At 38.3% G+C, this 13,924-nt stretch overlaps 1 protein-coding gene across 1 annotated transcript in view; it reads right to left on the bottom strand.

Annotated features, from left to right (window-relative positions):
* Positions 1-13,924, bottom strand: part of Unc79 (unc-79 homolog, NALCN channel complex subunit) — a 240,144-nt gene that overhangs the window by 34,006 nt on the left and 192,214 nt on the right. Inside the window, exons 39-43 of the mRNA XM_042692771.1 lie at positions 10,341-10,453; positions 10,169-10,254; positions 9,175-9,348; positions 5,841-5,909; positions 3,343-3,453 (exon numbers count right to left, since the gene is read on the bottom strand). Of these exons, the coding sequence (XP_042548705.1) occupies positions 3,343-3,453; positions 5,841-5,909; positions 9,175-9,348; positions 10,169-10,254; positions 10,341-10,453 (553 nt within the window). The remainder of the gene's footprint in view (positions 1-3,342; positions 3,454-5,840; positions 5,910-9,174; positions 9,349-10,168; positions 10,255-10,340; positions 10,454-13,924) is intronic.

Genomic DNA, 13,924 nt, shown 5'->3' on the forward strand with positions numbered 1-13,924 from the left:
CAGAAAACCGTCCAAAAATTCATATGAAACAACAAAAGACCTAGAATAGCCAAAACAATTCTAGGCAAAAAAGAAAACATTGGAGGGATCTTGATGCCGGACTTCAAACTCTACAATAGAGCCATAATAACAAAGACAGCATGGTACTGGCACAAAAGCAGACCCGAAGACCAATGGAATAGAATAGAAGATCTAGAAATAAAACCACGCGCCTACAGTCAGTGGAAATTTGACAAAGGAGCCAAAGACATACTGTGGAAAAAACACAGCCTCAACTACTGGTGCTGGGAAAACTGGGAGGCCACATGCAAAAAACTAAAAGTGGACCCCAACCTATCACCATGCACCAACATCAACTCAAAAATGGATTAAAGACCTTAACATCAAACCTGAATCTCTGAAACTACTGCAAGACAGAGTAGGAGACACACTTGAACTTATAGGCACAGGCAGGAACTTCCTGAACAGAGTCCTAGGGTCACAACAAATTGAAGAGAGACAACAAATGGGACTACTTTAAAATAAAAAGTTTTTGCACAGCTAAAGCTAGAACAACCAAGCTAGAAAGACAACCAACTAACTGGGAAAAAATATTTACCAGCAATATATCAGACAAGGGGTTAACATCCTGTATATACAGGGAACTCAAGAAACTAATCCCTCCCAAACCTAACAAACCAATTACTAAATGGGCAAGGGAACTAAAGAGGGACTTCTCAGAAGAAGAGATAAAAATGGCAAAGAAACACTTGAGGAAATGTTCACCATCCCTGGTTGTGAAGGAAATGCAAATAAAGACAACCCTGAGATATCACCTTACCCCAGTCAGAGTGGCCCACATCCACAAGTCAGCCAACGACAAATGCTGGAGGGGATGTGGAGAAAGAGGAACCCTATTACACTGCTGGTGGGAATGTACACTTATACAACCACTTTGGAAAGCTTATACAACCACTTTGGAAAGCAGTCTGGAGGGTCCTCAGAAAGCTAAATATTGATCTTCCTTATGACCCAGTCATACCACTTCTAGGCATCTACCCTGAACAACAGGAACCAATATACAAGGACATGTGCACCTCCATGTTTATTGCAGCACTGTTCACAATAGCCAGGATATGGAAACCACCCAGATGTCCCACCACAGATGAATGGATCCAAAAATTGTGGTATTTATACACAATGGAATATTATGCAGCCATTAGAAATGACAAAATAATGGCATTTGCAGGGAAAAGGATGGAGCTAGAAGAAATCATGTTGAGTGAGGTAAGCCAAGAGCATAGAGACAAACGGTACATAGTCTCGCTGATAAGTGGATTTTAATGCAAAATGTTAGGTGATATGACAAAATTAACAGGACTTAAGAAACAAAGGACTTCCACTCATCTGGTCGAATCACTACTAAATAACCCCATGCTGCTGATCACATATATGGTATATATGTGCACACCAGAGGGAAACTAGGAGGATGACACAGAACTAGAGGGAATCAGGGAAAAACATACAACAGTGGGACCCATCAGCTGCACAGGATATTGACCAAAATGAACTAAGCATCTCAATGGCAGCGATGGGAGGGAGGGAGCAAGTGGGAAAGAGGGAACAGCTGATGCTATGCAAAACAAAAGAAATGTACATACCACCCAATGTGAAAGAATTAACTGTATCGCAAAGCTCATAGAACTCATAAATGTTATAGACCATGATAGACAATTTGCCCCATGAAAGTTAGAATGTGTTTGTGACTTTAACTAAGCATCACTATCCCACAATACTGTGAAATTTGGGAAATTATGTAGTCATTTAATCACAACAAAAAATTTGAGAAAAAATTGTGTGTGTGAAATGAGGAATGGTAGTTAAAATTATGATAGAAATATGACATATGAAGGAGCACATGAGTATACAAAACCATAAATAGCCTTAATTCATAAAGGAATTAAAGATTCTCTTAATCAATACCTATAACATTCAGCATTTAAAGTACAAATTCATTGTGGGTTTTCATCCAGAAGATGTTAAATAAAGGTAATTAAGAATAAAATAAACCAGGTGCTGGATGCTCACACCTAGCTACTTGGAACAGTAGGACAGAAAAGCCTGTGAGACTCAATTTCAAAAATAACCAGCAAGCATGGCTTGAGGCATGGCTCAAATGGTGGAGCACAAGCCTACCAAGCATGAAGCCCAAAGTTCAAGGCCCAGTACTGCCAAACAAAGAGAGAGAAATAGATGGGCACTAGTGGCTCACACCTACCTGTAATTCTAACTATGCAGAGAGAGAGAGAAATTAGGAGAAAGAGGAGGGGGAGGGAGAGAAGAAAGGGAGAGAGGGAAGAAGAGAGACAGAGCATGACTTCTAAAAATAAACCATCTTTATTGCATTTAATTCTATGCTGCACAAATTTACTTTTTAAGTGAAAAGAGAAAGAAGTAAATTTTAAAGAAGGATATAAAATAAAAAATGCTGTTTTTTTAAAAACAGAAAATATGGGTAACACGTAGCTCATAATTAGAAAGGCCAAAGAGAAGATTATCATGGAATACTGAATGTGGAAAATGGACACAAATGAATGAAGCATGGGTATTGTAAATAGGAGAGGCTTGTTATAAAATTAATTTTTGGGGGGAAAATAAAGGACTCACAGAAGTAGCCAATACGAATAAAGAAGCATTCTGAACGTTAAAAAGAGAACAAGAGAAACAAAGACTCCATTGAAAATGAGCTTGAAAAATCTGAAACTGGAAGGGCAGACATGGTCCCCCGATTTTCCCCTGCCCCCTGCTTTTCTCTTAGGACAGTGTTTACCAGTTCCCAATAAGGCAGCTCTGACCACGGGCAGAGAGTATTTTTCCACTCTCTTGGTTGTAGGGAACAAGGTGCTAAAAACAATTAAACTGAGGAACCATTATTAAGGCAAGAAAACACAAAAAGAGATTCTCATCTCAGTGGTCAAGAATCAAGACTGAAGAAAAGACAGACAAAGGAGAAGTGAGATGCTCTTTATAGGTTTTTACAAATGACAAGCAGTGATAGCTTTGCCCCTAATCATAAGAGAGGCAACTTGAAAACAACCTTCTTTAACTCATGTCATTGAAAAATATCTCTTTTCTTCAAAACCGCCTGACCTCAATTCTCCAAATCCATGCATTTTAGATGTAGTATGTGTATGATGCATGTACATAGGACTAAAGTGTTTCTTTCCAGTGATATGCTATAGACCTTGGCTAAAATGACACGTTTTTAACTATATTAAAGCAGTTAAGCTCCCAGGGATCTGACAGTAATTGGAGAGAGTTTCTGCTGGTTTCCGTCTTCACACAAACATACGCAGATCTTACCTTGGTGAAGGCGCGGTAACACAAGCCACACAGCTCCACCAGGTAGGCCAGAGTAAAGACAGCATTCTGAATTACAAAGCTGAGAAGCTTTGAAAATGGCTCCAACAAACTCTATAATGAGATTAAGGCCAAGAAAGTAAGTTTCTGGTACTTACAATAAAAAAAGAAGTATTAAATGCTTATTGCATTTTAATGACTCTTTTTTAGTTAAGTGGCTACCGTAGGAACTCTGCTGGTCTAATACAAACAAAAGCTTCCACCAATGACTCAAGAGCATAATTTAAAATTTTTATCGTTTTTGATGTGTTCATTGTTATTTTAAAGGTAATATACAGAGGGGTTAGTTACAGTTGCATAAGTCAGGTAAAGAGTGCGTTTCTTGTCAGACGGTGTCACCCCTTTCCTCTCACTCTCTCCTAGTTTTTCCCTCTAATCCCCTCCCACTCTTTTAATTGTTCTTTAAAAAAAACATTTCTCCATGTAGCATCATGTACAGATGTACCTGACTACAACCCAGTCCTGTCTGCCCGGAGCAATCCAGATCCCAGGATTTCTTTTTTTTTTTTTTTGTCGGTCGTGGGGCTTGAACTCTGGGCCTGGGCGCTGTCCCTCAGCTCTTCAGCTCAAGGTGAGCACTCTACCACTTGAGCTACAGCGCCACTTCCGGTTTTCTAGTGGTTTATTGGAGACAGGAGTCTCACGGTCTCTCCTGCCCGGGCTGGCTTTGAACCGCGATCCTCAGATCTCAGCCTCCTGAGTAGCTAGGATTACAGGCATGAGCCACCAGCACCCGGCCAGATCCCAGGATTTCTTGGACAGGATTGCTTGTCCCAGGGTATTCCACTCAGTTTCCCAGAACAGTTAGGTGTCGATGGTTCATGGGATTCAGACCCTCCACAAGCCTGTATTCTCACTCACATAGAGCAACTGCTCTGTGTACAAGCACCAAGTGCCAGCCTGACCCAGCCTCATCAGTGTTGATTGGAAGACATTATCCATTTTGGTTTCTCTACCTGAATCTCACCCATTGGGTTTTGCTTTTTTGAGACAGTATCTCCCTAGCTCAGACTGGCCTTGAACTCATGATCCTCCTGTCTCAGCCTCCTGAGTGCCACCACTACCCCCGGTCCTAGTTTTTTTAAGTGATTTAGAAATGATGATGGAGCACACCTACTGAGGGTCAAGCAGAGCTAATGTTTCCATTCACTGCATCACACTCCTATTTCTAATAACTATCCTGGGAGACAGAATATTATAATAGGTTTAATGACACAAGCTCCGAAATCTAAGTGCTTTTGAACTCTCCCTCTTTGTAATCTTGAATAAGTGATTTAAGCTCTTTAGGACTTAATTTTCTCCTCTGAAGAAGGGAAAAGATAGAGGCTTAACCTTAGAAGGGTTGAGAGAATTGAAGAAAACATATGAAAAGTACTTGGCAAAAATATATTCTCCATCAGTGCTGGCTGAGATCTTCATTGTTAACCTTCTAGAACTTTAGTAGCTCTCCCTGGGTTTGGGAGCTGAAGCATTTAAGTAGACAAGTAACCGGCCTAAGGCCATGCAGTTATGGGATAAAATTCAAATCCAAGTTCCAGAGTAATTTTCCCAAAGTAAAACTGCTTTGTAGAGAAGGCAGGATTTTAACTGGACACTTTACAATATTTCCATGCTATGACTTTTACTACTTCTGGAATTTTGTAGTCAGTCCCTTGGGTATGGTTTATAAAGTATTCCATGCTTAATGTGCAGACTTAGGTTTTGTAGGAAAGTAGTAATGAGGAAATTAAAGTCATACAGAAACCAAGTACCTAGTGATAACATTTGATACATTTCCCTTCTTCATTTTATCCATATAACCTTTCATATAAAGAATTACATTTTTTAGTAACTCAACAAGAAATTTACAGTATCAATTCTTCATAAACATCTATTTTTGTATATATACTCTCCAATAAATATATTTTTGCATGAAATTTTCATTTTCATTTTCTTCAGAATATTTTCCCATGAAAAGAATGAATAAATCAAAGTATACGGGCATTTGAGAGATTCTTTTTTTCTCATATCTGCAAAAATGAATTCATTAAATGTTAGTTGCATCTGAGAATGGAATTATATTTTTTGCTTATTTGTGTTCCCCACAGAAAACTTTGGAGTACAGACCCTGTAGAAAAATCTTAAGGAAATTTTTGAGGTAGTACTGTTGATTCAGCATTCTTTGCTCTGCATAATGTTGTCTTGAAATGCTATCAGTGAATAAATAGGGATGCAAACATGTATCAAATTGATATAGAATGATTTCTGTACTTAGAAAGATCACCTAGTTAGTAGTAGGGAAGATGGATTGGTATGCATGGCCCCAGATATTACAAGCAATGGCATTCTAATATGTATATATTTATATATACATCTATATAAAGTACATATAGTTATATGCAAACTATATATAATTTTATATAAATATAACTTCCATTTACATTTTCCTGAAACATACATACCCTTGTGGCATTGGTGGAGGGTATCTTCAACAGGCAAATCATAATTCTCAAACTGGAATCTAAAGAACACTGAACAAATATGAAAAAATCAAAGTCAATTCTCTCCTTAATTTATCATTTGCTTCAAATATTTCTTGAATTTGCTTAAGCTAAAAAAGAAAAATAACTATCTCTACACAGCTTCCCAAGCCATATATTCATACAGAAAACAATCACTGTCATGTTAAAAATGAATAATAATGCTAAATGATTAAATAGTTAGATTCAGTTCCTAAAAGACCAAATGTTCTAAAATTAAATCATATAGAAAATTGGATAGAGAACTGATGGATGGATGGATGGATGGATGGATAGATGGACCCATAAGTGGACAGGTAGATATTAAATATATCCAACTCTGAAGAGATACACTAATTTTTGAAAGACACTATTTTGGAAAAAAACCCTTAAGACCATTAAAAGGCATTAGTCCAAGTAAGAACCAGTTTCATCTGTCCTTCCTCTGACATGACATGAAAACACATGACCAAAACCTGGGGAAAAGAAGCAAAATTTCTACCAGATAAAATCATACTGTACAAATCTATTAGAGGCCTATTTTGGCAAACTTCTACATCAAAATGTACTTTTTAGGTCTAGGAATGTGGCTCAGTGGTAGAGTGCTTGCCTAGCATGAATGAAGCCCTGGATTCGATTCCTCAGTAGTACATAAACAGAAAAAGCTAGAAGTGGTGCTTTGGCTCAAGTGGTAAAGTACTAGCCTTGAGCAAATGAAGTTCAGGGACAGTGCCCAGGCCCCGAGTTCAAGCCCTAGGACTGGCAAAAAAAAAAAAAGTACTTTTAAAATTGAGTTTACTAGGTTGAGAGAAAATGTTACAGAAATAATAAACACAGATACTTTAAAAATTGTAAATATATCATAACAGCAGGTATTGTTCTGTTTCTGCAGCACACACTAAGCAGAATCCCTGGAGCAGCAAGCACGTCTACTACCTGAAAACCTGTGAGACTGCAAGTCCTCAGGCCCTACCCCTACTGAATCACAAACTCTTGAATTAGGTCCAAAAATCTGTGTTTTAGCAAGTCCTTCAGGGATAAGGATGCACCCTAATGAGGGCAAAATTCAATGGCTTAATATTTTTCCAACAGATTAAAATCAGAACAGAAGTAGTTCTCTGATCTGCCTAGTTTTGATCTAGAACAGTTTTACAGAGAGAAATTTCATTGTTTGCCTTCCCACATATATTCATATGTTTCAATGAATCTCACCCTCTCTATCACTCTCTAGCAGGGAAAATTCTTACACGAATCCTAAAAATGTCTTATCTTCTAAAAGAACTACTGGCCTATTGAACATGCTCAGCAACCCTAAGATGTGATGTAACACTGACTTACTTTCAGCCAGGGCTGACAACAGGCTTTGTATCAAGCCCCCACATCTCCTCCTCTGCCCCGTGATTTAAAAATCAGGAAATGTCATCTTAGAAAAAAATGAAAAGGCCCACTACATGAAGCATGTTCTCCCACATAACAACGATCAGCAGGCATGGAGGAGGCCACAGGAGGAGAACTGGTGTATTACGGTTGTTAAGGGTCTCCATTCTCCTCATTATGCTGTCTCACTGCACGTCATTCATTAACCTTGCAGGCAAAGCCCCCATGGGCAGAGTTGATTGACACAAATTAGGCACACCAGTTATTTACAGCTGGCAAGACTTCCAGCTAGTCAGCGTGCAATTTTAAAGAATTTTGCTATCACATTTTAGCATGGGCATTTGAATTTGCTGACCTTGCCCACTCCTGTTCTTAGAATTGGTGGCTCTTCAGCCACAGGCCCCAAATGACTCTATCCACGTAGTCACGTTAAATGTGTACACACCTATGTCCAGTTCCTGGATACATCCATGGTTCCAAAGTATCAGTCCTCTTTGTCTGGATTTATTTAGCCACTCCAATTTGGACAAACAGGGCTCGTAGAATGAGAGAGGTGAGAAAGATCTCTGTTCTGTACTTTCACTTTGTACCATAACCTCACACTCAAAGCAGTGCCTAGCAAACCACAGGCCTCTGAATTATTAACCTTATAGACCCTATTAGTAGTATCGACCGTAGGAGGCTGATCGTGATAGTAGTGTATATATGCACAATACTCATTCCTGGAATATAGCCATCAACATGGAACATCACTTGTTAGATCAACAAGTGACTATTTTTGTCCCAATTTAAATACGTGTATTTATGAGCTGCATAAAGGGAAAAACATTTAGTGGAGCAAGCAAGGTTCAAAGACTAGCTTTGCCACACCAGTTGTCTTCTTTATCTGGTTATACAAAAATAAATGCCTGCAACTCTTTCCCATTTTAGAAGAATGCAAGGAATCTTTTAGTTGAAAATATATTGGACTGTAAGTTAAAAGACTTCAGTTCTGTACCTCATGTTGCTACCACCAAACTATTCAAGCAAGTTATACCACTTCTGTGAGTTGGAAACTCCCCAATTAGAAGATGGGTCATGGAAAGAATGGGTTTAATAGGTCTCTTCTGGTTGTAACAGCACAGGCTTCTGTTTTTATGATTTTAGCAGGACCATCTTGATAACGATACCTGGGCTCACACGTTCAGCTAGGTAACTCATGTGTGTGTGTGTATTCTTGAACATTGTATAGTGTCATGCACAGCAAGCAGTTCAACAGAAATGTCATCTTGGTTCTGCAATTATATTATTCACAAGTACACGATCTCTTCCCTTATTCTTAAAAACTGAAACTTTACATAGGTCTGAGCTTCTTAAAGACAAAACTATTATCTATGATTACTTTTCTTATATCCATATAAGAAAAATTTTTAGGTCAAATGTCTTTCTAAACTTTTTTTTATTTTTTGGGTCCGGTCGTGGGGCCTGTACTCTGGGCCTGGGCGCTGTCCCTCAGCTCTTCAGCTCAAGGCTAGCGCTCTACCACTTGAGCCACAGCATCACTTCCGGCTTTTTTCTTTTTGCTTATGTGGTGCTGAAGAATCGAACCCAGGGCCTCAGGCATGCAAGGCGAGTGCTCTACCACTGAGCCACCTTCCCAGCCCCTTTCTAAACTTTTTTTAATCAACTAAAAATATGCAATTACTGACTGAGCTAATTATTATCAGTAAGCAAAATGCCAACCTCATATCATTCTTATTCTGTCATATCAGAAAGAATAATCTAAACATATTTTCTTCATTTGGTGCCTGACCAATTCCTTATAGACCTTTAGAAACACCAAATCACCTGACTCTTGTACTGATCTCTGTAAGCAGATGGTCAGAAAGTAACTCAAACTGAAGTGGTGGGCTCTGCTTACCTTCAGAGGTAAAACACAAGGCAGCTTGGCAAAAAATGTCTGGAACTGGTTGCTGATTGTGGTCCAGAGGCTACTAGGAGAATCCATGGGCAAAGCTTCCATGAATGTAGCAATGTTTTCCAAACAGCGTATCATAGCACCCCCTGCTGGTAAATTCTTTTTGTTATTTAGACCCTAAAAACACAAAAGCATAGGCAATCAACTGCTGAAAATTACACAGGAAGTCATAAAGCTACTTGGTATAGATTGCTTTAAAACCACCTATTCTCGCTACAATCATGTGCTGAGTGCCTACCATCTAGGCAAATCACTGTAATAGGCAGAATGAATATGGATATGTTTAAATAAATAAACTTGGCGGGGGGAACTGGTGATCTTTGACTCTGTGAAAGTGAAACGTGAGCAAGAAAGAAGTAATCTTCTAAGAATCTATCATTGGCATGGCCAGGTGCCAAGAAGAGACAATGAGTTGTGCTTGCTGGGAAGAACTCTCCAGGACAAGGCCTGGAAGTAATTACACAACAGCAGCTTTTCTCCTAACAGTGCCTGAGAACCATCAAACAGTGCAAACGAGAAGAACTGGAGTCTTGCAGTATAGTCTAAAAGTACTGGAGCTAGGACTTGAATTCCATCATACAATACAGCATGACATTGTGAATACGCAGTGGAACTGTTCCACAAATCACATCTTGAGATCCTGGGAGAAGCAGTGGTGCAGAAACTCAAATCCAGCTCTCATGATACAATATACATGCTGCTTTCCTCTGCACATGTGTTCTGAATTCCAGAATAGGATGATTCTGTAGATGTGAGTTCTCAACCCCGGTGGCTACCCCTTAGTTCAAGTCTGGACATTCTGGATGACAATAAGCCCATCCAACATTTAAGTTTTACGTGAAATTACTGGATTTCCCCCAGAGGTACTATTATGGAGTGACTCCAACGTGCCACATGATTTTGGCTGGGGCCTAGCCTATCATTGGAACAAACCTACCTCCAAGAGCTGACTGAGAGCAGCAATGGAGCTGAGCTCATTGAAGTCCATGAGAGACGTGGCTAACGTCCGTAAAAAAGTCCCATCTGCAAAGACATTCATCAGATTTAGCAGTGTTTGGGTCTCTGGCTAGGCAAGCTTCCAGTGCCTGCATCTGCCGCAAGTGAATTACCTTTGATGGTGCTCTGGAACAGCTGAGGGAAGATGCCGTTAGGGGCCAGCTGATGGAAGACGCAGCGCAGAAACTGCTTAGCGACCCCCGCTGCATTGCCAGGAACCATCATGCTGCAACGAACACAGAGAGGAAAAGACACAAATTGAGAGTCACAGAGTGTGTGGTGAGGTACCGGAACCTAGGCATTTACACACGGATTCTCTTATGTAATGTCTCATTGCCAATTTCATCAGTGAGATGAAATAATGTAGTCAAACTTCACAATCTTTTTAAGGAAAAAGATAGTTGTGAAGTGCTAGTGACCCAGGCTATCCCTGGCTTCCTAAAGTAGAAATGTGTGTTCCAAGGCTCAGGAGAAAATGGTGTCCAGAGAATATGATAGTCAGGACTGGAACGCTAGATGAGGACTATTAGCAAGAGCCTCCCACGGAAGTCTAATTGCCAAGGGAGTCGCTCTGAGGAAGAATGCAGTGAGGGAAATGTTCATTCCCATTGGGAGACATGGGAAGTTTTTGAGTGTCCGAGTTGATACTTGTAAGCAGGATAGGATTTTGGTAGCCAGAATTTCCCCTTCACACATTGTATACTTCTGCCTGGCAAAGAGGGGAGCAAAAGATCTTTTTGTGCCCTGCTGAATAGACCAAAGTACCAGTATTTCCTGAGGTGGTTAGGAGGTACGCCATGGAAGGAGGAAAAGTCAAGAATCACAAATGTATTCAAGATGAGAGGTTATTGCCTTATTATGTCATGCCTACCCAGAAATGCTGATGAAAGCTTCTAGGCAGAAAATAATTTTCAGGAAAAACATAAAATAACTTTAAAAAATTGAGAAGTTTGTTTTACAAGGCCAGCATAGTCCCCAAATTAAAATCAGATAAAGACTTTATCTGAATGAATGAATGAATGAATGAATGGAAGCAGAATGGACAGATAAAAGATAATCCAGTACTTTTCATAAACATTAAATTCAACTCGACAGTAAATGAATTATATATTGTGGGGGGCTGGGAAGGTGGCTCAGTGGTAGAGCATTTGCCTTGCATGCCTGAGGCCCTGGGTTCGATACCTCAGCACCACATAAGCAAAAAGAAAAAAGCTGGAAGTGGTGCTGTGGCTCAAGTGGTAGAGTGCTAACCTTGAGCTGAAGAGCTGAAGGACAGCGCCCAGGCCCAGAGTTCAGGCCCCACGACCGGACCCTCCCCCCCAAAAAAAAGAATTATATATTGTGATCAAGTAAGGTTTATCCCAAGAATATAAGCACAGTTTAATATTTAAAAGTCAATATAATTCCAAATATTGAAGAATAAAGGGCTAAAAACTTTTGATTATTCCAATAGATGCAGAAAATACAGTTGACAAAAGTTAACACACATGATAAATTGGAAAAGGAAGGAATTATCATCAGTCTATTAAAGGGGATCTACAAAAATATTATAGTTAGCATAATAGTGAGGTAGTAAACACAGTGGGAAACAAAGCAAGAATGTCCACCGCCACACCTCAAGTTTTGTCTAGGTAGTCCTAGGCACTGTTGAAAGGTATTTAAAATAAATAAAATGAGAAAAGAACAGAAAGGAAGTAACAAAATGAGTCCTTCTTTGCAGATGGTATTTTTTCATATAAAATCAAATGAACAAAGCAACTTCTACCATTAATGACTGAATTTAGCTAGGATACAATGTTAATATACAAAAATCAATTACTATTACAGCAGTAAATAGAATTTCAAAATCTCATTTACATTAGCACTTAAAAACATAATTCTTGGGAATTAATTTAACAGAAAATTTACTGAAAACTTGAACATTGCTGAAAGCAACAAAAAAAATTGTTAAAATTAAAGATCTAATGAAATAGAGGTGCATGCCATGATCATGAATTGACAATTCAATATTTTTATATCAGTTATCTCAAAACTGATTTATACTTTCAATATAATCTGAGCAGGCTGTTCTAAAGCTTATATGGAAATTTAAAGATCTCTCTCTCTCTCTCTCTCTCTCTCTCTATATATATATATATATATATACATATATATATATACACACACACACACACAAACACCACTCTTGAAAAAAATGACTAAAGTTGAAAGACTCATTCCAACTTCATGACTTACTGTACAGTCACTATAGTCAAGATTGTGTAGTGTGAGTTTAAGGATTAAGATTTAGATAAAACCAACAGGATACTCTTACATGATGTTTTGAGCTTAACAGACACAATAGTGTCAATCAACATTTGAAAAAACTGTCATAGGGAGATACAAATTAAAACTACGTATCTACCAGAATGAATAAAATTTAAAAGATCAATAACTCTGAAATATGGGAAGGATGTAGAACACCCTGAAGTTTCATACATTGATGATGGAAATATAAAATAACATGCTAATTTTATGTACAGGAAAAAAACCATGTAATAATTTTAGATAACTATTTCTTACAGAAGATAAGTTCTGGCAATTTCTTATAAAATTAAACATATACTTATCCCAAAAAGCATAAAACATTTGTTTACAAAAAAAGTTTGTATAAGGATGTTCATAGCAGCTCTGTTTATAATTGCCCCAAACTGGGAATAACACAGAAGTCCTACAATAAGAAAATGAATAAACTATGTTTGTAAAAGAAATAAACTACTTATTATAAGCACAGATGGAGCTCAAAATTTTGCTGCAAAAAATTCAGACACAATTCCATTTATGTGAAGTTCTACAACAGGCAAAACTAAGCAGTGGTAGGAAACTCTGGAAGTGAAAGTAATATCCAATATTTTGACAAGGGTTTAAGTTTTGCAGGTATATGCATTTGTCAAAATGCAGTGAATATGTACTTAAGACTCATGTGACTCCTTGTATATAAATTTTATAAAAGAAACAATCATACTTAATGTATAGCATGTTGACTATCAATAATAGTATTTGAAATCTGGTATGTCAAATCACAAGATTTCTTACCAAAAACAAAACAAAAGGTAACTATCTCAGATGATGACTATATTTTGCTGAAGGATATAGGGAAAACTATAGAAATATATGTATTTTCCTCTAAAATGAACTCACATATAAAATGGATAGAAGTGTCATTAGTGGGTATGTGATTAAAAAATAAAATATTGAAGAATGTAAGTCTAAGATTTTATGAGTGTTCACTGTAAAATTCTTTCACCTTTGCAATATGCTTAAAATGTTTCTAACACTACAAAATGTAAAGGAAAAACAAAAGAAAAAAGTTTTGTGCCCAAATAGAGCACAAGAAAGATCTTAAGTTATAGACATGCAATGCTAAAATGATGACATCCTGTGTTTGTAGGACCTGCTACAATCATGCTGCCGCACAGACTCTCACTCCACACAAGAAGGGCATATGTCCATCCCTCTTTGACAGATGAGAAAACTGAGGTGTCCAAAGTCACACATGGCATATATTTCTGTCCTCTGATTCTTGTTCTCTGTGTAGCCAAAGTAACCTTCACATGCTGTACGCACACACAAATGTACGCCTCAGCGTTTAAAGGTCCTCCAGTGGACTTCTGACCGCTGCTAGCAGTATACCCCAAATATGGGGTTTGTAAAACCT

The sequence above is a fragment of the Dipodomys spectabilis genome, unplaced genomic scaffold, assembly GCF_019054845.1.
Source record: "Dipodomys spectabilis isolate Male_0828 unplaced genomic scaffold, ASM1905484v1 ptg000157l, whole genome shotgun sequence".
Lineage (NCBI taxonomy): Eukaryota > Metazoa > Chordata > Mammalia > Rodentia > Heteromyidae > Dipodomys > Dipodomys spectabilis.